Here is a 26,529-nt window from a genome sequence, read left to right as displayed (position 1 = left end):
AAGCCTGACCTTAGAGATAAATCAGACCAAGCAGAAGTAACAAAAATCAGGCTTCATAATTCACGGCAATGTTAGTATCTACAATGTCACAGAACTTCCACCACCACACACCCACCCACTCAATCTGTTCTTTGGACATTCTTCTTTGTGCTCTTATGGTATCCTGTACATGCATTATTCTATCTTCTCCCTGCCCTGCAATTACTGGTTTAAAGAACTGCCCTTCTCAGAGGATCTGAAGGTAGGGTGCAAACTGGCAAAACTGTTAATTTTCAGTGGTCCATCTGGTGCCTCAAACCTGGTAGATGCACAGATGAATGTGTACAAATAAAGTCAATGTAAGATGTGTGTTTACTTTTTAAAGAGTCTGCAAGACAGGACATTGCATTAAAAAATGACATCGAAAGGAAACATCAAATTCAATATAAGGGGAAAAAACCCAGAAACTGCCTTAGAAAACAACAAAGCAAATCAACTCCTGAAAAAGTTCTGCATCTTGGTGATCACATTTATTGAAAAGGTTGGAAAAAAAATAAAAATACTCTTTAGCTTAAGGATTTTTGAGATATCTGCAAATCAACTCATTTCAGGAGTGGAAGAATCTTGGTCATTTCTTAATGTCGAAATTGACGCAGGTTTCTCTTTGGAATGTCTTCTACATTTAAGAGGCAACCATACAAAGTCTCCTACATTCCCCAACATGATACACTTTGTTTCAGCCAACTCTCAATGGAGGGGCAACTAGTACGACACCATCTCCCCGGACAAAGAGCATCGGAATATTCCGTTTTGTTGACTGGAAAAGGGAAAAACAACAACACATTTACATAAACATGTAGTTGTATTAGTTATTTCTTCAGAGAGATACTAAAAACAAAAAACCCCACATAGACACATCATAATGCAAATTGATTTAAAAACCTGATCACTTACTTACCTTTGTAGCACAAAGGACCACTTTATTAACTGTTTGCTTTTCCAGGATGTCAATAATTGGGGCAAAGATTGGAGCATTCACCAAAATCCACTCTCCTCCTCTTCCTAGCAGAGAGCTAGACTACATACTCACACTCCCTTACAACCAGGTGCAGCCATGAGATTGGGTTTTAACCAACGGGAAGTAAAACGAAGTGACTGGCTGCCCCATCAACCTCCCATGAATGCCCCTCTATGGTCTTCCTCACATTACTAAATGGACTCAGATAAGGAACTCAGGAGATGGCAGAGCTGTAAGACATAGGAAGCCTGGGTCCTCGATTACGTACCTGGAAGAAAGCTATCATGCCAAACTAAAACGCCACTCAGGACTGTTACGTCTGTGGGTGTGAAATAAAATCCTGCTGTACTGAGCCATTACATGTTGCTCCTGTGTGCTACTAGTGCGCTCACGTAAGTGGAATGAATACCTTGGGGCACCAGCCTAGGGGAGCCTTAAGCAGTAAGGAGACAGATATGAAATACAAGTATTTGAATTCCTCTTATGCCTTGGCAAAACATTAGGTAAAACTGTTGCCAGCAATGGCTTGGAAGGTAGCCCAAGGGCTTCTCTAACCTACAGGTTGTAGGGGAAGAGGTTGGAACAAGCCAAATGTTGGTTGCTGTTAACCTGATACATTCAGCAAGGTTGTATTAGAGATGAGCCCAGGCAAGAACTAGCTGGTTTTCAAGCAAAGATTCTAATAGGATTCACAGGTTTCGAAAATCCAACAGTTTTTAGACCCCAAACTATAGACAATAAACAAGAACAAAAGCTTTGTGGAACGAAGCCCAGCAAACCTTCTCAGTTAAATAAACTCAGCCCTGAAGCAAGAATCAGATTAAGGGTGTTGCTTTCCCACCCAAATTTATATTAGCAAATGACTTAAGGGTCAACATTAATTAGGGGGAGAAGAAAAGTGGGAAAGAACGAAACAAATAAAAAGAGGCATCTATATGCAATGTGTAGGCAAGAATGCTGAGGTTATTGGCCCACAGAACGGATTAGAAACGAACAGGTCAGATGCACACAAAGTCCTAAGCTTTTAAAGAAGCTGCATTCAAAGAAACCATAGCCTGGCTACAAAGGCTTTTGACTATTTTTCAGTCTTCTAGCACAAGGGAGTACTGGGCTGTGAAAACTCTGCAGCCCCCATTTAGGGTTGCCAGATTTACCAAATAAAAATATAGAGTGCTCAATTAAATTTCAATTCTAGATAAACAGAAAATATTTTTTTTTCTAAGTATGTCCCAAATAGTGGGACACACTTGACCTAAATTAAGACATCACTTCAACTACTAGTACAGGGAACATTCATACCTCCCCAAGGGATTCTGCTGTGTTTCCATTCTTCCCCTTTCTAAAGGCCGGTTTTTTGTTTTTGTTGTGTGTGTAAAAATTCTGTCCCTGCTCCACTATAATGGTCATGGGAGGGGCAATGGTAATTAATTCATCTTTTTCAGGTTCTAGGAATCTATACCACAAGTGACCGCATGTGGATTTGACAGAGAAAACAAAAATATTAATAACAGTTGTCACAGAGAGCAAGACGGAGTCACTCATGTCAAGGGGCCCAACGCTGATTAAATCCCTTTAAAAGGGGAGGATTTTTGCAGCAAGCTGTCAGACTCCTCAGACACTAACCACTTCAGAAAGGTAGAGGTGCTGAAGGCTCTGCCTGGCTGCCCTCCGAACTGACCTGGGATCCCTTGCTGCTTGAACAGAATGAGCAGTGAGAGCCGAGAGCTGACCCGGACGCGACCGAGGCTTCATCTCACTGTGTGCCCAACGCAGAGATTTTGCATTTGGTTCCTTAATGTCCTGCCCCCCTGTGTTACCTTGTTTGTTGTGTGACGTGTCTAGTGTTCTGCTTTGTGTGCCGAGTAAGAAGCCAGGTGGATTACGTGGTGCAATGTCACTGGGTTGGGAATCCCGAACCTGCTTTAGAATTATGTTAACCCTGCTTTAGGACTAAACTACCCTGACACTGTGGAGAGAGACAACTTGTGTGTCTTCACAGTGTACTCATGACAGCTGTGTTTTCAAAACTTGGTTTAAAATGTAAAAACCATGTTTTATGAGCTTCTTGGGGACTGAACTAAACTAAAAAGAGAATCCCTAACAATAGTTTCAAGTAATACTTACAAGTTTAACATACTAAACTTAAGTATACTTATCTGTCATCCAGGAAGTGATCTAACTCTTCTCTAGATAGCACTCTCTCAAGCAGTGGTTCTCAAATTATAATGTACATAAAGAATCACCTCTTTAACAGCTCCTTATGACAGTTTCCTAGGCTCCAAGCCCAGAGATTTAGTAGGTCAGGGCGTGGCCCATGAGTTTGCATTTCAAGCATGTTCAAGGGTGATGCCAATTCTCCTGCTTGAAGCAGCACACTCTGAGACTCAGTCTCCAAGAAACAAGTGTCATATGACAACTATCTATAATGAAGCCAACACTTCCTTCTGGTTTTGTAGATGCAAAAGGTGCATCTAGTTCTAGGACAGCAAGTTTAGTGAAGGAGTCTGTGCTCATGAAAATTATTGATATATTTTATCAAATACCTTACTCAGTGATCACATTTCTGAAGCTCCTTTCCTTACCTTCAGACTGAATCCGCTTCACCTATGATGATTCTTCATTAATTCAATTATAGTTTTCTGGAGATTTAGTGAACAGAAATGACATGGCAGCATTCTCCAAGGCAAGTAGCTTCTAGAATTGGCCTTAATGATCCCTGTGTCTCTTGGTATTCACTCTATACCATTGTGTAATCCCCTCCCTTTGACTGTGGGTGAAATGTATGCCTTGCTTCTAACCAACAGAATACTGCAAAGGTCATGGGATATCACTATCATGATTATGTTACAGAAGAGTGAGTTCTGTCCCATTACCCAACTCTCTTGCTAGGTTTGATAAGCTAGCTGCCAGGTAGTAGAGACTCACATAGCAAAGAACTGAGGCTTTCAGGCCAACAACCCTTGAGGTAATGAATCTTGCCAACAACCATGAGAGATCGGAAGCAGATTCTTCCCCAGCTGAGCCTTCAGATGAGACTCCAACCCTCATGTAGCCTCACCAAAGACCCTGAAGCAGAAGATCCAGCTAAGCTATGCCTGGACACCTGACCTACAGAAATGGTGAGCTAATAAATATATGTGTTTTTAAGCCTCTAAGTTTTAGAGTAATTTGTTATGTAGCAAGATGTATTCTTAAGATAGAGTACTATGGTTATAGAAGTGTGGGAAATGCTGCATATTATATACTTGCTTAGAGACAGCCATGTCCATTAACTTTAACCTGGGTCTATTTTACTGAACTGTTAGAATTAAATATGATGTATACAAAATGGACAGCAGAGTGCTTGACATACAGCAGGCATTCAGCAAAGGTGAGTTCTCCAACCTCTCCCCTTTCCAATTGTCTATTAGAGTAAGTTGATATTACAATAGAACACTTCTCTACATCTGCTGTTATCTCGATGAGGATATTTTGCATGATTGTTCCTGTTCAAGGCACCCACAATTTTTCTGTGTCCTACATGCTTTCTAAATTAGTTTTAAAGCCCACAGTGGCAGGGACCAAGCACGGCCTGCCAGATCCTAGATTTATATGATAGGCAGTCTATCTGGAAGAACTTAGTGCTATCCTGCTAACTTAAGGTTTCACCGTCCATCAATTCCATTATCAATTACTCTGAGCTTCAGGGCCTAATACAGAGAAATAAACCCTCCAGGCTTTGAAGCCAGTTAGGCTGGAGTTGGAAATCCCTATTGGATCTCTTCCTAGCTGAACATGGTCTCCTCAGCTAGAAAATGGGAGTAATACCACTGACCTCAGTGTTATCAGATTAAATGTCATAAAGCATGCAAATCTTGGCATATAGCAATTATTCCACATGTATTAGTTTCCTTTCCCACTTCTTTTCTGTTCCTGGATATTTTCTACTTTTATCTTTTTTTTTTGTTCCTTGACTTATTAATTTTTGACTTATTGTGGTGCATAAGTAAAAAGCACTCACCAGTAACTGTACTTTAAAACTGAATTTTGATCTTTTCCTGGACTTAGTCATATGCAGTCTGACACTCTCTCATGATGTGGGCAGTGATAGCAGCCCAGCTCCCAGTCCCCCATGTGATCAAGACAGTAAATAGCCAATACACCCACAACCACTCTGTTTTTCACTTTCAGTACTGTATTCAATAAACTACGTGGATTATTCAATACTTTATTATAAAATAGGCTTTGCTGTAGGTGATTCTGGGCAAACACAGGCTACTGTAAGTGTTCTGAGCATGTGTAAGGCAGGCTAGGCTAAGCTATAATGTTTGGTAGGTATATCAAATGTATTCTCAACTTATAGTGGGCTTGTCAGTCTGTAAACCCACGGTAAGTCCAGGAAGATCTGTACTTTGTCATCTCTACTCCTGCTCCTACCCCATATTCCTCTAACAACCTGTGCACACACTTATTGTCTATAGCTAACATGGAATTATGGGGAATAGAATGAATAATATCCTGGACTCTGCTATCAAACAACTCATAAGCTGAAAAGGAATATAGAAATGAAGAGCAAGTAAGATCAGTGTCAGCTGAGTGCCAAAAGTTAGAAAATCCAACCAAAAGAGAAAATGAACAAAGGAAGAAAAAAGGTCCAGATGGTCAGAGGCAGTGTCACTGAAGAGTAAGCACTAGGGCAGTTCTTGAAAAAGGCTTTGCAAGAAAGAGACAAGGGCGAATATTCCAGCTAGGGGACATATTATGGTAAAGACACAGAAACAAAACTATAGAGGGCATACACTGAAGACAGTGAGTGGACCAACTTGGCCAGAGGAGTCATCAGAGAGGAGACTAGAAAGTTCTAATCACATTGTGGAGAGACTTAACTTAGTATGAACTTGTGCTTTGCTCTACAGGCCACAGAAAGCCTTAAGCGTCTCTACGCATGACTGTAATAAATGAAAGCATTACTTGAGGACAATTACTTTGTCAATCAGTTGTGCAGGGGCTGAGATGGAGATGGGCATGAGAAGTGCTTGTGTTACAGCCACGGCGATGAGAAAGAGAAGTTAAGGACACATTCAAATCAATGTGAAGAATCAACTGAATTAGTTATTCATCAATGTGACTAAAAGAGAGAAGTCCAAGAAAATTCTGAGATTTGTGGTCTAAACAACAGAAAATCATAAACAGAAATAGGGAACTGACAATGACCTCATTGAAGGTGAAGAACACCTTTAAAGGAATTTACTTATAGATGTACTGAGGTGAAGATAACATCCATTGTGAAAATATTTTTAACTGGAAAATCGGATATGAAATTTTTAACTGGAAAATCGGATATGAAAGAGTGAAGCTCAGGAAAGGAAAGAAACTGTGGAGACACAGACTGGTCCACAATCATAACAGCTGCCAATCACCACATGTCATAGCTTTACACATACCAAATTTAGTGCATCTTGTTATAACCCTGGGGCTTAGGAAGTTTATTCTAGAACTTGCTCAAGGTCATGAAACTAATCACCAGCAGCAAAAATCTGAGCCCAGATCTGTGAAGAGCTCAAGCTTTGGTGCTGTACTGATCGATTACTGTTACAGACTCCGAGTTACTAAATGATATCTCTGAGGGGGAAAAAAAAAGACACGTAGGTTAAAAATGTAAAAACCCATCTTCAGAGGGAGAATATATTTGCAAAGGAGTCAGCAGTCATTGAAGACAGAAGGAAAGGCAGGATAAAGCAGAAATACAAAAACCAAAAAAGGCTAACAGATGAACATGTACTATGTGCCCGTCGCTAATCTGAAGGCTTTTCATGCAACCTTTCAGTGAATCCTAAATAGTTGTATCAAATGGGTCCTATTACCATCCCCATTTTACAGACAAGGAGACTTAGTCACAGACAGGTTGCACAGTTCAATACAATTAAGTAGCTAGTAAGCAAAGGAGTCAAGACTTAAATCCAGTCCTGTAATCTTAATCTACATTTTAAAACCTCTGTACTCTAGGAGGGCCAAAGACTGGCTTCCCAATACTTAAAAGATATAAGTAATTTCCTTTTTTTTTTTTTTTTTAACATTGAACAATGAAATGTGCCAACATTCAGAAGATCTGCAGAGCTCCACAAACTAATATTTTCCAAATGACCAGTGCTTGATGTTACAGAATCATGCAACGTAAAAGATCCATTCAAAGGACAAGGTAGACCAATGAATTTGCATATAGGAAGAATATGAAAAATTCACTGATGCGATCTCAGATTCCACACTAAAGAAACTTTAAGTTTAGTTTTAAGAAACTAAAGGCGAATACCCAGAGAAAAAAACACTCCTCCCTTTTCTAACTACCTGTGAGGATGGATTTTCTTCAACTATTACATATCATAACAGATTAAATGCAGAAAAAGATATGAGAATCTACATGTCATCAATTAAGCCAGGCATTAAAGAACTTTCAAAAAGGCTGAACAAAGATGCTTCTCACTAAATATTTTGTTTTAGTAAGTCAACATATAATAGGCTATTACTATTAATGAGTATTTTTAAAATTTGTTTGTTTTTATGAATTATTGATAGCTTAAATTCACATCAAACAAGGAACACTGTCTAGCACTACTCTTACAGACTAACACACATGGTTATCTTACACTGACATATATGTGAATCCTGGCAACCCAATAACATAAGTGGCAGTATTCTTGCTTAACAATGAGGAACTTAAATCTGCCAAATTAATTCACTGCCCCCAGTGGGGCATGGCCACACCAACACTGGAAAGAAATTAGGTCTGTCTGACCCTAAAACCTTTGTTTTTGATTGCTATACTTCACGAAGTCCACAAGCAGGTGTCAAATCATGACAGGCTTTTAATAAATAAGTGTTACGCTGTTGGATGTTGAGAACAATTGACATTTTAAAAGTGAAAAACAGAATTCCATGACTTACTTTATATATCTCTTCATACGTTTCCTCATCAATTTCTATGGTAGTCACAGTCTCTTCCACATCTCCCAATATCATATTTAAATGCTGATCATAAGCCTGCAGTGGAAAGGTGAGGGGCCAAGAAATTTAATAATCAAATTAATAAACAATGAACAGGGCTTATGCACAATACTTATACCACAAACTTTTATACACAAAAAATAATTCTGCAGTATTAATACGCTGACAAATTATTTCCAGTGACAAGTTAACTGACCTGATAAAAATGCAATGCTGTTTATATGGCCCAAAATGAATTTACTCAAAATAATTTGAAATTATTATTTTTTAAAGTGTCTACCCTACTGGTCATCCAAGGCAGTCACATCATTTACAATAAAAGGAAATAAGATTCTATAACTGCAAAGACGATGGCACTGCAGTCTCCCAAAGGCACAAGACAAGACACTACCATTCAACCTGCCCTGTCCATTTTACCATGTAAAATCAGTAGAGCAACACCCTGCCCACTTAAAATCTAGCCAAAATAAACTGTGTTTCGCACTTGTAGGCTCAACCAATAAATGCTGCAACATTGATATTCAGGGATATCTTCAAACTCTAAAGCTTATGTATTTTACTAAAAGGTGAAACTCCAGGGGCCTTGTCCAGAGGCCTGCTTATGCTTACTTCTTTTTTTAAAATTTATTTTATTTTTTTATGTAAGGAAATGGGGGGGGGGGTAAGAAGGGAAGGAGAGGATCTTGAGGCTCCAAGCTCAGTGTGGAGTCCAACACAGGTCTCAACCCCACCACCCTGGGATCATGATCTGAGTTGAAATCAAGAGTTGGATGCTCGACTGAGCCACCCAGGCACCCCTCACTCATGCTTACTTGTAACAAAGTGTTAAGTGGTTTACCAGCTCCCATCAAAATAAAAGTAGCCAATCAGCCACCTAGCAGCCACTGCTAGCAAAACATCCCAAGAGCAAAAATCTATAGATGAGGCCAGGAAACAAACAAAACATTGGGGGCCATTTATTATAGAGGCAATCAAGTCTAGAAAGGAACTGAAGACGACTCCGAGAGCTAAGACAACATATCTGTCCTGGGAAGTCTCTCCATATGCCACTGGCCCATGGGATTAAATGCAATTCTACTTTTCTTGGTAAAGTTGCCACTCTTGCATTTCCTGGGGTTCCTCTTTTCAAAAAGCTAGGTGTATATTAAAGATTACTGTCTCCCTAGGTCCCTACTTCCTTTCCAAGTACAGGACATTCTTTACCTTTAGGTTTTATGGAAGGTGAAATCAAAGTACCTAAGAATAGGGCTGCAGTCACATTGCCTCAGTTCGTTTTCTGGACCTTCCTTTACTGGCTATGTTAACTTAAGCAAATAACTTCACCTTTCTAGGCCTGAGCTTCTGCAACTGCATAACCAGGCTAATTAATTAGTATCTACCTTTGTAGAGTTGTTATAAAGGTAAAATTAGATACTACATAGAAAACACTTACAAGAAAAGCACCTGCAATGTAATTAATGCTCAATATATATTAGTTATTTTAGGTAGAATGACAGTGGTAAAAACAATATACACAGTGAGTGACAAGTTGTCAAGAAAAGACAAAACCTTCAGTATACTCTATGAATAAGCAGGACCACTCCAAGGCACCAATCCTATAGAAATATGTGTAGATAGACACAAAGAAATATATATAAAAATACATACTGCAGACTTATTTATATCAGCAAGAAATGGACAACAATCTTAAAACCACTTTTACAATACACAGAATTCTATCCAGTCATTATAAAGAATAAAGGAGTCGTGGCTGGGTGGCTCAGTCAGTTGAGTGTCCAACTCTTGATTTCAGCCCAGGTCATGACCCCAGGGTGGTGGGATTGGGCTCTGTACTGAGAGTGGAGCCTGCGTAAGGTTCTTTCTCCCCCCATGCCACTCTCTCAGGCTCATGCTCATTCTCTCTCTCTCTCAAACAAAAGGGAGATTTATATGCACTCATGATCAATAATTTCCAAGAAAGATTAAGTAAAAAAGAAATCTGTTCAAAAATATGTATAGCAAGATCTTATTTTTATTTAGAGGTGGTCTATATAGTGCAAATACATGCATGTGATCACATCTATATGTATATATGTGTAAATATACAGATAAGGTCTACTTAATTTAAAAAAATTTTTTTAATGTTTTATTTTCTTTTTGAGAGAGAAAGAGAGAGAGAGAGAGATACTGTGAATAGGAAGGGTCAGAGACAGAGAGGGAGACACAGAATCCAAAGACAGGCTCCAGGCTCTGAGCTGGCAGCAGAGACCCCGATGCGGGCCCTGAACCCACAAACAGTGAGATCATGACCTGAGCTGAAGTCGGACCCTTAACCGACTGAGCCACCCAGGCGCCCCCAGACTCAATTTCTAAGTGGCTAGCAAAAGAAAAACAAAATGGGATTTCACCTTTTGCTCTATGTACTTCTGTGCTATTTTTCTTACGAGGAAACACAAATTCATGTACATGTCAGTAAATGATAGACCATTTAAATAATGGAGAATAAATGCTATTTACAAATAAACAGAAGAAATGAAAATGTTCTTTAATAAACACATCACATGAAGATGTGAGTTAAACGCAGTGGTACTCAACTTGTAGGAATATGGGTGGCCTTCACCTTCTTATCTACACTCAAAATACTCTTCTACATTGGACAGTGTTTATGTCTCAAGGGGGTAGCAGCAGGAAGGCATGACAAAGAAATAATCTGATTTCAAGATAATTTGATAAATTTACTTACATGTAATCTGCCTCGAAGCTCTCTGTCATTTCTCATTTTCACATAAATTCGCTCATCCAGGCTGAGCCTGATGAGATCCAGAGGCTCCTCTACGGTGTTGGTAGTTTGTTGCTGATTAAAGAAACAGGCTTAGTAATTAGTACTAGAGAGTCTTTAAGTCATGCTATCCTGTGTGACTGTGGGCAAGTTACTCAACAACTCTATGCCTCAGTCTCGGAATCTGTAAAATGTGGATAACAATAGCGCCCGCCTACTACTGTTGTTGTGAGGGTCAAATGACATATACGGGAGCTTGAAACAGTGCCTGGATCATAGTGAGTGCTATGTAAGTGAAGGCTGAAACACACACACACACACACACACACAGAGGAGTCATACAGCAAAATAAGCATGACCGTATTTTGTTCTCTCAAGATCCAAACCGCCTGACCCAAATTCAGAGTATGGGAAGTCACTGTCTGGAACTTTAACCTTATCTCAAATATCATTCAGTGATTTGAAAAACATTCATTTAAGGATTACCACACACTACTGAGAATGCTAAGGGGAGTTTGAGAGAAGATTATGGGTTCAGTTTGGGGCAAGCTGAGTTTAGGGTCCAACTGGCCAGGAGGATGAATATATTTAGCAAGCAGTGTAGACAACTGGCTGAAAGCAAGAGCTTTGAAGTCAGGCAGTGTGGGTTCAACTCCTGAATCTGAAACTTATGAATTCAAATTAAATTATGCCATCTCTAATTATCAGCATCCTTGTTTGTAAAACAAGGAAGCCATAATCTTTCTTTCATGACTCCTGTGAGGCCTGGATGACCTAATGTATTAAAGTAGTAAGTGTATTCACAATGGTACCTGGCAAACTGAAAGTACTTATAAATGGTTCTTGTTATTTCCAATTAAAGAACTGCTGGAAATATAAGTCTCAAAGAGATCAGGGTTAGGATGACTTGGAGTCATCCAAATGCAAGGGATGGGTGAAGGCAGGAAAGTTGTTAAGATTATTCCAAGGAGTTTCTTCGGTGAGCACACCAGGCCAGGAGCAGAATGTGACTGAATGTTACAGGCTTCCTGGTCTTAAAAAAGCTAGACTGAAAAAAGAAAAAAATCCTAACCGTAACTGGTCCCCAACCCCAACTAAATCCTACTGTCTAGGATCAGCTAACCAACTACTACATCACAATAGAGAGGTCAGAACTCCCTCAAGGAGCTCAATCAGCTCATTCTAGCAGGAGAGGTATACAAATAGATACATGGTAATTCTACAATCATATACACACCACTGAGCCCTACTGCTTCTCTGGCTTTGGTCTAGAATGCCCACTAACCATACTTTTCATCCTGTAGCTTTAAATCTGTCTTTTCAAAGAGGCCTCCCTGATTAACCAACTCATTCACTCAATAAATATTTGTTCAATGTTTCCAGCACTGTTCCAAACCCAGAGGACAGAATGGTGAACAAAACCCTGCTTTTAGGATCTCACATTCTAGTGGGGAAAAGACAGACATTGAACAACGAAGGGTATACTTGATATGAACAAATAACATGCTATGAAGAAAAATAAAGCAGACTGGGAAAGAGTGCTATTTTATGTAGGTGGCCAGATAAATCCTCGTTGTCGAGGGGAGATTTCAGGAGAAAGCTAAGTTGTGGCCTGATCCACAAATATATCTTAGGAAGAGCATTTCCGGGAAAAGAAGAGAAGATAGGGAACCCTGGAAAACCATCAAATTATTTGATGTATCAGTTCCGTGCTTGTTTTCTTTATACTACATAGCAGTTCCTACATACTGCACGTTTGTTTACTTATCTGCCTGAACCTAAGCTCCAAGTGGGGACAGGGATAACGTTTGTAAATGCCCGTGTCCCTGGTGCTTAGAGCGGTGTCTAACCACACGAGCTGATGTTTACTAGTCATCTGTTGAACGAGTAACAACCGTTGCGCTCAGTAATAATAATTATTTAACTTTATCATCATTTTTCCTGTCAGAGTCCTGACAGCTCCGTGAGGCAGGCAGGGATAACCACTCCCATACTACAGATGAAGATGAGATACAAGGGAAAGGAAGTGACGAGCGTGAAGAATAATTAGTTTTCAGGCGGGCTTCCAAGGGGAAACTGTCTCAGGGCCCGAGACAAAATTCGGAGGGGGAGCGGTTACCAAGGGGCCGATTAAAAGCCGTGATGACCTAGACACAGGACGGCAAGAAGGCCACCTTTCGGTGAGCTTGGAGAAAGGAGCCCTGGGACGCAAAGCCGAGCAGGGGGAGAGTTAGCAGTGGAAAAGCCGCTTTGGAGCGAGCCGCTCAAAATACACTCACCTGGTCCACGTCGTCCGCCATGTTTCAAACCCTGCGCTCTTTCCTGCCTCTCGCGAGAGTATGCGAGCAGCGAGCCGCGAGCCGCTCGTGTGTCCCCGCCTTCCCGGCCACTGTCTCCGGAAATGCGAAATAAAATGAGCCGGAAGTAGGGGGAAATTCGCCCTGCGCCTTCTTGCTCCGTACAGACTGCATTGGTCATTTGAGGCTGGGGCGGAGCTTCATCGGCGTCGACTTGGCCTATAAGGAAACGGCTGGCCTCGCCTCGCCCCTTTGGAAGCGGAGCTTGAGCTCGCGTTCCCGGGGCTTGGTGCGTCAGTTTCCAGAGGAGTCTTGCCCGGGCAAGATGGCTCGGAAGCGTGCGGCCGGGAGGGAGCCTCAGGGACGTGAACCGTGCGGCCGGAAGGCCAAGGGCAAAAGCACGGCCCGGCGTGAGGAGAAGGAGGCGGGTGAGAGCGACACCGAGCCGGGCTTAGGGGTAAATGCTAGAGGAGGGCAGGAAACAAGGTGCGGAGAGCGGGGCGAATGGGGACCGACCCGAGGTTGGGGGGGGGGGGGGCGGGGAATACCCTGTCTGCCCTGAGCGGAGCCGGCGTTACGGCGGCCGAGTGAGGTGGGTCCTCACCAACGTCTATGTGCTTTAGTCTTCGGGAGGACGGATGCGCCCTGGGGGTTCCCCTGGACCTCAACTTGACTCTTGGCTCGCTGGCGTTGCCTCTTTCCTGCTCCCCGTTGCCCACAGGATACTGTCCAGCCTTATGCAGATGCAAAGGGCTGAATAGGGGAAAAGGCATTACAGTTATTCTGTGGCCCCAGAAGACTGATGGACCAGAGTGCTGTTGTGTGCGGACTCCCCAGAATAACATCTTCAGTTAAATCTCACCCCAGAGTTCCAGATTCGGATCCAACCTGACTTCTCCACCTGGATGTCGGATAGGTTTCTTATATTCATCAAGGGCAAAGCAAATCTCTTGCTTTTCCCCTTTAAGCCTGTTTCTTCCCCACCTTTTCCCATTCAATAAATGATTCCTTCAACCACCTGTTAAAGCGAAGCCCTCCTTTTCATTACACATACTCATCTCATTAACAGTTCCACCAGTCCAACCTCAGAGCTCTATCTCAGAACACTCCACTTTATTTCCGTGGTCACAGTCCCTGCCTAAGCCACCATTACTTTTCAGTTGAAGGACCACAGTTGCATCTTTACTGGTCTCCGAACTTCCCTTTATCCCCCTGCAATGGTTTTCCACCCAGCAGCCCATATGATTAAAAAAAAAAAAATCAGATCATGCCATGTTCCTACTTCAAGCCTCTGGCTTCCCATTTGCTCTTGGCCTAAAATCCAAATTCCTTACCATGGCCTGCAAGACCTTACATGATTTGGCTGCTGCTACTTCTGTTGTTTTCTGCGATTCTTTTCTTTGCCAGATACCCTCCTTGTTGGCTTCCTTTCTGTTCCTCAAATATGCCATGTTATTTCTCACTTTGAGACTTTGCCTTTGATGTTCCTTCTGCCTGGAATGTTTTTCCATGGCTCTTGGGTGGCTGATTTCTTATGTACCTTCACATATGAACGCACACTGCTTTGAGTGTCTGATCTGAGGGGATGTTTGCCAGGTACTCCTTTACAGGCCCTCACAGCCTCTGTTACATAATGTAATGATCTCGTTCATTTATTTGCTTCCTTTTGGGATGGTCTGTCTTACCATGTAAGTTTACGCAAATATACTTATTTATTTATTGCTGTGTCCTGTATTATCTCCCTCTTCCCTGCATATACTGAGTGCTCAATGTTTTAATGATTGCATAGTGCATGCTGTGAAAGGGATTTCTGGGGTTCCTAAAATCTGAATAGAAGTTTAGGTAATCAGCAAGGGCTCTTAGGACCCTAGGTTCTGTTCTCTGATTCTTTTTATAAGTTCATCATCCATTAGTAAATAGATAAATGGAAGTCATTTCTAAACTTAGAAGGTAATTTACCTCACAGTTAATGCTGCGAGTTGCATTTTATTCATTTACTCATTCAGATAACATATTCTGAGTACCAGTATGTGCCGCACACAAACAAGATGACATGGGAGGTGGACGTTACTTGAAGGAGCTTACCATAACTCAGTGTTGCCATTTACAAAAAGTATTTGAGACAGTGTGATATCTTGGAAGAAGGTAGCAGGCTTTGTGGCTTTTGAAGGAACAACCAAGTTTGACTGCACAGATGGGCACATGCTCTCTGAAGGAGTTATGTTTTAAAACTTTTAAAACGGGTAACGTTTCAGCAAATGGCTGTGAAAGGGGTTGTTACTCCAATCAGCGGGAATGTATTCTGAATATGCGGTAATTCAGGGCTTAAAAAGTTTTAATCTGATGGAAACGCCACCTCCCTGGGTACATTTCTTCCAGCTAAATACTTGATCTGGACTCCAGGTTCGGGCCACCTAGTAGTTCTGTGCACGTGTGTAAATTATTTTGGACAAATAGTGTACCTCTCTGAACCTCATCTCCGAAATACAGTGCTATCTTTCAGGGTAGTTGTGATTGTGAGTGAACTAGAAGCATCCGCCCCAGTCCACGTCAGGTAATCAGACGCGCTAGCTTCCATCGGTTCAGCCTCGGTGTGGGTGAGGAAGCACCCATGCATCGGTCAGACTCTGCTAGCTAGAGGGGCTGGCAGTAGGTTCCCAAGGCTTCCAGGAAGACTTAACAGTCTTTGCTGTGGTCTGGTCGGAGAAGAATCTGGTTGTGGATTGGGCTGCAGTTGACACTGATTTGATGATTTTCCAGTGTAGTTTCTGGGCATCTCAGTGCATGCCAAAGAAGGTGAGCCTTGCTGCTTTCAACATTCAGGGACAAAGAAAACAGCCTTCCACATTATTTCCTTGACTCTGTTAAGGCATCTCTAATGTATTCCCTATGTCGATGTGAATCATTAATTCCTTCAGTAAATATTTACTGAGAACCTGCTGTGTCCAGGCTCCAGGCACTGTTCTAGGTACTGGAATTAATAGTAGTGAACAGGACAGTTAGGATCCCTGTTCTCATGATGGGGAGATCTGTGGGGAGGAGTGGGGGGGGGCAGACAATAACAAGTTATTCTTGGTGGTGATAAGAGCTATGAAAAAAGTAGAACAGGCAGTAAAGCTGTCATGGGGGGTGGGGAAGAAGCAGCTAAGTCAGAATTGGTGGTCAAGGAAGGTCTCTTTGAGGAGGTGATTGATATTTTGCACCAGTTACTGAATGTCCTGAAGGAGCCAGTCATTGGAAGTTGTGAGGGAAGAGTTCTAGGCAGAGGAAGCTGTAAGTTTTAACGACTTAGGAGGAAATGAAATGAGCTTGGCAGGTTGGCTGGACACAGTGTGTGAGGGGCAAGTGGTAGGAATTGAGGTGGGAGAGGTGGTCAGGACCTTAGTTTGGAGACCAAACTAAGGAGTTTGTATTTTATTCTAACTGAGATGCCACTGGCAGTTTGGAGCAGGTGTTCTTAAATCTCAGTGGAAGGCCAAGCAGACCACCGTGGTAACTCCTGCCTTTCTGAAATATCCACATTGACCTCAAGGAGGCTAGTTAGGTAGCTCTAGATCTGGGAGAGTTCTAGAAGATAGCCTCTGGATTCTCCGGGACCCAAAACACATAAAGAATAAAGAAAAAAAGTAACCTATATTTCTACCATCCAGAAAGAAGCACCACTGAATAGTGGTATATTTTGTTCTAGTCTGTTTTCCTATGTAGTGGAAAATGCACAGTAAAAATGAATTTGCATGTTTAACATTTTATTAGATGTCATTTTCCTTTGTCTTAAAAGATGATTGAATTACATTCCAATGTGTGACTGCATATAATTATTTTGTCATGGTTGGACATTCAGATTTTAAAATTTTGGGGGCATTACAATAGTCCCGCCTCCCCTTATCTGCAGGGATATGTTCCAAGATTCTCTCCCACCATGGATGCCTGAAACACAGACAGTACTGAACCTTGTATATGCTGTTTTTTCCCTAGACTCCATAACTATGATAAAGTTTTTTTTATAAACTAGGCACAGTAAGAGATTGGCAACAATAATAATGAAATAGAAAAAACAATATATTGTAATAAAAGTTAAGTGAAATGTGGTCTCTATCTCAAAATATCCTGTACTGTACTCAGTCTTCTAATTCTTTTATAATATTTTTTAAATATTTGTTTTTGATAGAGGGAGAGCATGAGCAGGGGAGGGCAGAGAGAGAGAGACACACACACACAGAATCTGAAGGAGGCTCCAGGCTCTGAGCTGTCAGCAGAGCTCAACACAGGTCTTGAACTCACAAACCAAGGGATTATGACCTGAACCAAAGTCACTTAACCAAGTGAGCCACCCAGGCGCCCCAGCCTCCTAAATCTTCTGAGAGATGAGAAAATGCCTCCCTCTTGAGGTAAACCACCGGCTGTGACACAGCCTTAGGCTACTATTGACCTTTAGGAGTTTGTCAGGGGATCGTCTGCTTCCTCACTACAGTTGAGCAGTGGGTTGAGTGGGTGAACCATGTGAGGCGGAGGTGGGGGGGGGGGTACTGGCCGAATGATGATACTATGGACATGTGTTTTTTGATTCATAGTCTTTTTGTTTCCATTCGTGCCCCCCTTTTAACTCCTCTCCCTCTCTCTTCAAAGCACTGAAACACACAATTGTGCTTTTTTAGGCAACCAGGTAAGTTTGGTGAGGAGGAAACAGTACTTTTGAAGTATCCTCCCACCTGCATTTTAGATTAGTAAGAATGAAGTGTTTCACATCTCTGTTTCCCATCTTCATAGAGGGCTAAGCAGCATTAGAAGATCCAGACATTTTGATTTCAAGGACACCCTACTCAAACAGTTAAGTCATAAACGCTCAAGCAGCTTCTGGCCATGGAATAAGTGTCTCCAGATTCTAAATAATTTTGAAATTTTTTATGTTTCCATTAAAACGTTCAAAACACGAGAAAGCATAGATTCCTTTTATAAAACATCCTACAGAAACTGATCAGTGATTTCACCTAGCATGAGAGCATATGCCCCTCTATAATGAGAAATGTATGAAAATTGTGATTTGATTTAGATCAAAAGGGAGAGTTTTTCTCCCCTGCAAAAACATATTTTTGGGGAATATAGGTATGTATCCACAGAGCCAGTAAAACAACCATAAATGAAAGGAATCAATCTGATATCAGATTAGTGCTGCTCAACCTCAGTAAAGGCTAACGTATTTTTGTTTTCCAAAATTAAGTGAAGCAGAGTCATGCAAAGGAAGATGCTTTATTTCAGATTCAGGATTGATTGTTTTTATGAACATACTTGCAAAATAGAAGTTATCTTCCCCTGCCGTGTTATTATTTATCAAAAGTTGATGTATTGATACATGTTAAGAAGCAGACCATACTTGTAGATACTGTAATTCAACTGAAGCCAACAGGTTTTGCATCTTTAAAATTTCCCTTTAACAAAAACTAATACTAATTATTTTAAGGAAATAAAGGTATTTTTGAGTTACTACTGTCATTCCAACCCTAAGTGCCAAGACAGTTGGTATATGAGTGCTTTTGGGTTAGATTGGAAAGGTTTCATAAGTATGTATTGGGCAGGGTTTGGTTTTGAAAGGCGGCAGAAATGGGGATCAGTAGCAGTAGGGCTGTGGTAAAGCTTGGACATGTTGATGAACTCCACACATTTCACTTACTAGAAGTGGGTTACCCCTGAAATAACTAGACTTGGCAGCTAGTAAGAAGGCAGGGTGCTCATAGCACGTTGACGTGTTTTGCTTCCTGGATATTAGCTGCAGTTTCAGGTTTGAAAGCTAGATTTTTGAGTCACGTGGCAGTCTCCGTAGTCCCTGGAGGAGTCGAGTAAAGTGCTGATAAGAGGAGTGGATTTTTACTGTGAGTACGGGTGTGAGGCGGGGCAGAGGCCGGAGGCCGCAGGCTGGTTGTTGAACACATGGGACAGTGACCCGGTGATGGAGATATGGCCTGGAGGGAGGTGACAGGAAGAGACTTTTCATCACCTGCCTTTGAACCGCCTGCACCTTTCCTGTGCCCCTTACCTCATGTTCCATGTGGTTGTCTAGATGTCTTGGAAGATGAGAAACCTCTAAAGAGGAGCCTTCTCTCAAAAGTTTCACGAGAAACGAGGAAGAGAGGTTGCGGTGATCCCGGGGGCCCTGCAAACAGTCCAGCCAGAAAGAAAGCGGCCAAGGTGACTGTTAAATCGGAAAATGCCGAGGTGAAGGATGAAGCCCTCAGCGATGGGGAGGACCTCAGGTGAGATGGCTGAAATGCTTTCGGCCAGGGCTTGATTGCTGCCATCAGGGAAGTGTGAACAACAAAACCTCCCCTTCTTGCTTGTCACTAGGATCCGTGCACAAACTCTTCCAACTGGAGCTCAGACCACTAGTACGATTCTTCTTAGCGATTACAGTTGGCCAGCCAGGTTTGAACTGCAGGGGTCCACTTAGACGTTGATTTTTAAAAAATAAGTTTCTTATCTCTAGCTGACTTAATTGTAAGAATACAGCATACGAGACCTGTAACATTTAAAAAAATGTGTTCATCAACTGTTTATGTTACCAGTAAGTCAACAGCTGCCTGGTAGTAGTTTTGGGGAGTCAGAAGTTCTGTGCGGATTTTCAACTGCACCACCCTCTGTGTTATTCAAGGGTATATGGTTTACCTTTCAAACCTCTCAGATGACAAGGACAGCTTGCAGAAAGTCCTTTACCTGTGGTTACACAGCAAGATAGATGGTGGCAAAAACCAGATGAGACCCAAGTGTTCTGACTTGCGGTCCACCGCTCTTTCTGCTGCGTAACGGCACTACATGCCTACCACACTGGCTGCTGCCCTGGCAGCTCCCTCTCTGTTCCCGAGCACACGCTCCTGCCGCCCAGCCGGGCTTCCTGTCACTCCTGCTTTCCCACCCGAGTTGTGCTCATTCTTCCTTGTACCTGGAATGTTTCCTTCCACCTTGAAGGTGTGGGTCAGAATCCATTCACCTGACAGTCTTTGTTGATTCTTCCCTCTTTTCCTGCGATTTCTTGCAGCATCTCTTAAGAGTGTAGCTTGGGGGCACCTGGGTGGCTCAGTCAGTTGAGCATCCAGCTTCGGCTCAGGTCATGATCTCATGGTTTGTGGGTTTGAGCCCTGCATCGGGCTCTGTGCTGACAACTAGCTCAGAGCCTGGAGCCTGCTTCGGATTCTGTATCTCCCTCTCTCTCTGACCCTCCCCTGCTCACACTGTCTCTGTCTCTCAAAAAAAAAAAAAAATGTGTAGCTTGTCTGCCTTGTGTTGCACTTATTTGTGCCCATGCCACATACTGCGGCTGGCTCCCTTGTAAGCTCTCCGAGGCCTGGAACCACTCCTAGTTCGTTTTTGTGTGCCCTGTGGCATCTAGCAAAGGGCCTTTTGTTTGGCAGAAATTGAGCAAGATTTTTGCAGTGAATGAACATTCTTCGTAATACGTGGTGAACAGGGATTATAAGCCCAGTGAACATTTGATTGTCCACCTCCCGGGAAAGCTGTGGGGAAGAGCAGAAGAGGAAAGACAGAGGCAATGGTCCCTTTAAAAACAAATCTTCAATCTTGGTGTTGGCTTTTCCAGCAACCTCCAGTCCTGGCCAAGGAAAGTGGCCCAGGAGAGGGCAGCAATAGACGGGAGCATGAGGAAGAGGTCAATTTTGCACTCAGTTCATCTCTCCTTTTCCCTTAGGCTTTTCCTGAGACCATCTCTGAGATTACTGCTTCCTGGCTTCCTCTCCTTCACTAGTTGTATTCTTTCTCCAGCGAAATCCACATACAGATAGACTGGGATACTGTCAGTTAAAGCTCTGGGAGCTTAACCTTTCCCTGTCTGTTGAGAGTTGACTGTAGTCAAACCCACAGTGCATGGACATTTCCATTACATTTACTCAAAGGAGAGGTTTTTTTGTTTCTGTGGCCTTGAGAGAAAGAGGCAGGCTAAAAAGGCAAAATGTGTATTTTTAGAGCTAAAGACTAAGGATTGGTTAAGTGTCTGAGCTAAAATCTGAGATGATGTTCTCAGTTGCTACCACTGTCAAACATTCTAAAAGCTAAAAAGTAACTCAGAGCTCTAAACAAATTTTATATATGAAATTGCAAAATGTTGGTTACATACTAACAACCATTTCATTCTGGGCCAATAGTCACCTAGCTACTGACCTATGTACTTCTCTACTCAACTAGCCAACTGTCTGTGCTTTTGTTGTTATTTATAGCCACATCCCTGCATACCCCGAAGTTAGAATTCTACCAGTTTCTGTCTCCTTACATCATAATTCTTAAAGTGGGGAGGAACAGACATCTGAGTTAGCTTATGGTATGATCAGCAAATGGAAATTCCCTCTCCTTCATCGTGGTGTCCACCCCTGCACGTGTATACACACAGATACCACAGCTCTTACTTCTGGAACCCCCATTCTTATTGTGGTTCCTTTTGAGCGTCCCTGTACCAGTAACCTGCAGGCACAGCTGTGTTTTCCCTCACACAGCTCTAGGTTGTAGGGCCCTTGCATTCTTTCTGTCTGGAAGCATGTCTGGCGTTGGACTGATGATCAGAGCACATCTTGAGGAGCCCTTGAGACCCCTGCTGATGGAGGATACAAGGCTCAGAGCTCACACATCATCTTTGAGTCATTGCAACAGGTCTCAGTAAAAAGAAGGATTCCTTACAATGCCATTCAGCTTAAATGTAGCCCTAGGATATGGGAGCTATCTTCACCTTCCCTCCTGCAATCTTTACATAGGGACTTTGCAAGCACCCCCAAGAAGGCACCCCATCCAAGGAAAGAGGCTGCTGTGGACAAAGGCGGCTGTGAAGGAGACGATGAGGAAGAAAGTGAAGATGACTGGGAAGAGGTTGAAGGTAAAAACATCAGAGCTGTGTGATCGTATTTTTCTCTTTGAGGCATGTCACTTAGTTCCAATCCCGTTGTTTCCTTTTGAAACTAAGTAAGATCTAAGAAGGTTGCAGTAGGGACTTGTTTTTGACGCAAGGAAAAATTCATGACCAGATTACCAAAAAGGTATGGTCTTCCTCTGGTGGCTGTCAGGAGTAGATTGTGAGACTGAGAGGCAATGTCATCTTGTAGAAAGTGCAAAGGCTTTGAGAGTAGTGAGCCTGGGTTCAGAGCCCAGGTTTACCGTTTATAATGAGTGGGTAAATACATCTACCAGTCAGAGCTGAATTTTTCACTGATCATATTCAGTAAGCATTGAATGCTCCCTGTGAGCTGGGCACAGGCTACGCTCCAGAATTGTATCGGTGGAGGAAAGGTTTGCAAATGTAATCAGTCCTAAAGCATCATATATTCACAGTCAAGCGGCAGCTAATGTTATCATCCCTGATTCCTTCTGTCTGCTTGACTCTCTCCCAGCTTTTGATTTTGAAAATTATTTTTGAAAACTACAAAAAAATTTTTTTTCATGTGATAATAGAGTTCACCTAAATTCACTAACATTTATCATATTGAGGGTGTTTTTCTCTCTGTAAATATACATTGTAGAACCATCTGAAAGTAAGTGGCAAGGGTGCCTAGGTGGCTCAGTCTTGTTAAGCCCCAGGTCCAGCTCTGAGCTAACAGTACAGAGCCTGCTTGGGTTTTTCTCTCTCCCTCTTTCCCGCCCCCCCCGCCACTTGCAGACATGCACTGTGCGCTCTCTCAGAGTAAGTAAACATTATGGGGCACCTGGGTGGCTCAGTCTCTTAATCAAAATAAGTAAACATTTAAGAAGAAGCAAGTTGCAGACACTTGTAAATAATGACATTCTCCTACATGATAAAATGTTTTCACACCTAAGAAGATGAAACACTCCCCAAATATTACAAAAATATCCTTCCTAGCTATTTTGTGTTTGTTGCTAATCCAGGATCTGAGGTGTGAGCCTGTATTTGGTTATACCACTCTAGTCTCCTTTAGTCTGGAACAGAGCACCCTACCCAGCCCCCTTTTTGAAGAGTCCTGGCCTCCTCTTTTGTTTTGTCTGATAAACAGGCACCGCAGGGTGGTGGTAATGTGTCTAAGTGTCTCCTGGTTTCTTATAAACTGTAAAGTTTACTTGAATTTAGGTTAAACTTTTATTTTCTTGGCAGAATACTTTAGAGCTTTGCACTTAATACTGCATCCACTAAGGGGCACCTAGTAGCACCTAGTATCAGGTTGTCCTACTAAGTTTGATCATGTCAGGTAGTCCTGCCAGATTGTAACAATATAAAGGGACATTTTTTTCCTCAGTAATTAACTGTCTTGGGAGGTACTAAAGAGGTGTTTTTTTTGTTTTTGTTGTTTTTAATATTTCTTTTTGTGAGAAGGAGAGAGAGAGGGAGACAGAGGATCCGAAGTAGACTCTGCATTGTCAACAAAGAGCCTGATGTGGGGCTTGAACCCACAAACAGTGAACATGTGACCTGAAGTCAGACTTAACCCACCGAGCCCCCCAGGCACCCATACATAATGGTTTTAGTATGCATTGATCTTTACAAAGATTATACATTGAGGATTGCAAAATGGAATATTGTGATCGATCATTTCATATACATTCGTCAGGTGACTTTGATCTGTAAAGAAGAGGTTTCTCTTTTAAGAATTGTATTTTGAGTATCAGTATGGACTCAGATATTTAAAAAATTCAAATACGTTATCAGTTATTATTGTTATACTTTTTGATCTTTAGATTGTCCCAGATTCGGCTTGTGGGAGCCTCTTTAAGCCAACTACCCTGCCGTGTCCTTTTGATATGGCCTCATTAGTTTTGGGAAACATTTTACCTATATGTTTCTTGCTCCAGAACTCCAGACTTTTGTTTCTCTAGGAAGTCCTGGCTCATTTCAATAGGGACCCGTATATACAAACCAGATCTTGGCATTAGGTGTGTTCATTACCAATGGGGTGTCACTGCTTCTGGACCCAGAGCCCCTTTGAAAGGGCCTTTGTTAATGAAATTCACAGATCAAGTTCAGTGAGCGTTTACAAGTGATGTAGGGGAGGTAAAAAAAAAAAAAGATGCATTCCTTGTCATTACAAGTTTGCAATTGGGGCTGGAAGACCCCTCAGTTAGGCCTTTATACAATGCAAAACTGTGGTATGTGTTATTGTAGTAAAACAGAGAAGAAGAAATTGTTCTTTTTGGCTTTTTTTTTTCTTGGATAAAGACTAAGTCTCTACTAAAACACACATTTGAGCATCAGCTCCTTGGGTACCAGAGAACTGTATTTAATTCAACTCAATCTTTCTATGCCTTAGTTTCCTGCGTCTCTCAGTTGCTGTTCAATCAAGTTCCATGAGCAATAAATGTAAAACACCACAGTCTGTGGCATTTTTGAGGCACTCAAAACATGGTAGGAGTAGGGGACTCCTGCCTCACACCTGTTCTTTATTTCTTCCATCTCAGCAGAACTCGATTTTGTTCAGTGTAATAGCTATTATAATAATTGTTATCACTGATTTTTGAGAGTTATCGTTGATAGAACTTAGTGAGCCTGTGCCAGGTGACGTGGGAGAAAACGCAGTCTTCTCTAAATCTGTCCTGCCCATGAAGCCAGTGGAGATAGAGATTGAAACACCCCAGCAGGCAAAGGCAAGAGAAAGAAGGTAAGATTGGACATTTGCTTCTAGACTCCTGTCACATGTAATCAGCAGGAGCTGCTATGCAATGAGAGCTTTTGAGAAGCACGTAGGAGCCCAGAGCTCTGCACCAAAGTGGTCAGGAGCCTTCGGTGGGAGAGCCCCGGGCTCACCGTGAGGACCTGAACAGGAATCTTTGTTCTCTGGCTGGGGCAGGGCATGGAGAGGAAACACTCAGATATTGAACATCTCTTGTCTGCCAAAGACTCTGTGGGCTGTCCGTTAACTTAAACTTTAAGAGAGTGTATGAATGGGGACCTGCAGGCCCAGAGAAATTAAGTAATGTTTTAGGAGTCACTCAGGCAGGAAGTGGATGAGCCAAGATCTGAATAATCCCTCTCCATCTAACTTGACACTCAGGCTTTTCACACCACATCATAGTGCATGACTTGAGACAGTGCTCCACTATGGTAGGAAGCCCCCATTCCATCCCAAGGACCACTGTAGTCCCTGGTGGCTTAGGAATGTGTAACATAACACCTGGTAGTTCATGGCTAATGAGTCCCAGTCTGTGATGGGCACATCGTTAGGCATGAAGGAAGGAGATGATAGGAGTCATTCAAGAAGTGTTGGCTTACAGATGCAGGGGACACAGGTGAGAGAGATTTTACAGCAGAACAGCACCAACAAATGAGTGTGCACCAATGTGACACAAAGGTACCGTGCTAAGTAGGGAATCCGTAGTCAGGAGGTCAGCCAGGCAGAGGAGGCTGCTTAGAGAATGTGCGCTTCAGAGCATGTCCGTGAGATATGTTGGGTAGAGAAAGCTTCGGGCCTAGGCCTTCAGGTGGTGAGAAGGACCAGAAAAGTCTGGAGAATAGCCAGCTTTCAGGCTTGCCTGCACAACCGTGTACAGGGAACCAAGGAGAGCCACTCATGAGCCATTACGAGGGAAAAGAAGTGACTGGGGGCTGGAGTCGGGTGTCGCCCGTCTCCCACTTCACTCGAATTTTTCGATATGCATGGCAGTGAAAGGATAAAAATGGAGTTTGAGACGTACCTTCGGAGGATGATGAACCGTTTCAGTAAAGAAGTCCACGAGGACACACACAAGGTAAGAGCAGGGGGTGAAGGGACAATGTCCTCTCTGTCAAGGCCGGGCGGTGTGGTGTGCGGGGCTTTGGTTCTCAGTCAAGCCTGGGAGTAAGGAAAGGGGTCGGTGTGGGTCGAGCAGTGGCGAAGGCTTTATTTAAGAGACAGGGCGGTGGGGAGGGGTGGGCAGAGGGCGGAGGCTGGGGAGACTGCCCAGGCCGAGCTGAGAGGGCATGGCCGGACCACTGGTGTGTCTGCATCTTGGAGGGTACGTGCATCAGAGGCCCCTGGAGAGCGAGGGGAGGGCACTTTGCCGTCCCTCTGATGGGCAGCAGGCCGACAGAGCAGGTAGAGATGTAAGAGGTGGCAGAGACTGCGTGTCTGCAGCAGCCACAGAAATGTGGAGGCGAGACGAGTGCAGAGCAAGGACGGTGAGGAGAGGACACCCCCAGCCCCTGAAGCCTCGAGGAGTAGCTGGGGCAGCCGAGCTGCTTGCGCCTTCTGGTGAAGGTGAAAGAAGGGGAGGAGTTCGTGCGGCTCCCAAATCTGGAGCTTCCGTGAGGGGAGAAGGGGGGAGCTGTCAGCTGAAATGGGGAGGTCGTAAGTGGGGAGAAGGAAGACCGTTCTGAAGGGGAAACGACGACGGAAAGCTGTAGGGGAATGGGGAGGAGTCCCGTGACCATCTCGTTAGGTTAGGGAGCAGGTGGAGCTCAGGTGAGGGGGCAGTGGGGTCTCCAGCGGGAGGAGCTGGGTTCTTCCCTTCCAGGGCAGGGGTGAGGGGGCTGGTAGTGTGGTGAGCCCGCGCTGACCCCCGGCTTGGATGGCTGCTGGCGCTTGCGC

At 43.0% G+C, this 26,529-nt stretch overlaps 2 protein-coding genes across 9 annotated transcripts in view; one reads left to right on the top strand and one right to left on the bottom strand.

Moving 5' to 3' along the window:
- Nucleotides 1–13,187, bottom strand: part of LSM3 (LSM3 homolog, U6 small nuclear RNA and mRNA degradation associated) — a 14,181-nt gene extending 994 nt beyond the window's left edge. Inside the window, exons 1-4 of one of the 2 annotated variants that reach the window (XM_029916435.1) lie at nt 13,016–13,127; nt 10,701–10,811; nt 7,919–8,014; nt 484–796 (exon numbers count right to left, since the gene is read on the bottom strand). In XM_029916435.1, coding sequence (XP_029772295.1) covers nt 716–796; nt 7,919–8,014; nt 10,701–10,811; nt 13,016–13,036 — 309 coding nt within the window. In that variant the 5' untranslated portion in view covers nt 13,037–13,127 and the 3' untranslated portion in view covers nt 484–715. Of the gene's footprint in view, nt 1–483; nt 797–7,918; nt 8,015–10,700; nt 10,812–13,015 lie in introns of those variants that run through there. The other variant, XM_029916434.1, reaches the window with a different exon arrangement.
- XPC (XPC complex subunit, DNA damage recognition and repair factor) overlaps nt 12,704–26,529 on the top strand; it is a 31,537-nt gene continuing 17,711 nt past the window's right edge. The window contains exons 1-5 of one of the 7 annotated variants that reach the window (XM_029916425.1): nt 12,704–13,461; nt 19,089–19,281; nt 21,781–21,899; nt 24,486–24,624; nt 25,627–25,711. In XM_029916425.1, the coding sequence (XP_029772285.1) occupies nt 13,359–13,461; nt 19,089–19,281; nt 21,781–21,899; nt 24,486–24,624; nt 25,627–25,711 (639 nt within the window). In that variant the 5' untranslated portion in view covers nt 12,704–13,358. The remainder of the gene's footprint in view (nt 13,462–19,088; nt 19,282–21,780; nt 21,900–24,485; nt 24,625–25,626; nt 25,712–26,529) is intronic. The other 6 variants (XM_029916428.1, XM_029916422.1, XM_029916423.1 and 3 more) reach the window with 6 other exon arrangements.

The sequence above is a fragment of the Suricata suricatta genome, chromosome 12 (genome assembly GCF_006229205.1).
Source record: "Suricata suricatta isolate VVHF042 chromosome 12, meerkat_22Aug2017_6uvM2_HiC, whole genome shotgun sequence".
Classification (NCBI taxonomy): domain Eukaryota; kingdom Metazoa; phylum Chordata; class Mammalia; order Carnivora; family Herpestidae; genus Suricata; species Suricata suricatta.
This window is presented reverse-complemented; position numbering and strand designations above follow the sequence as displayed.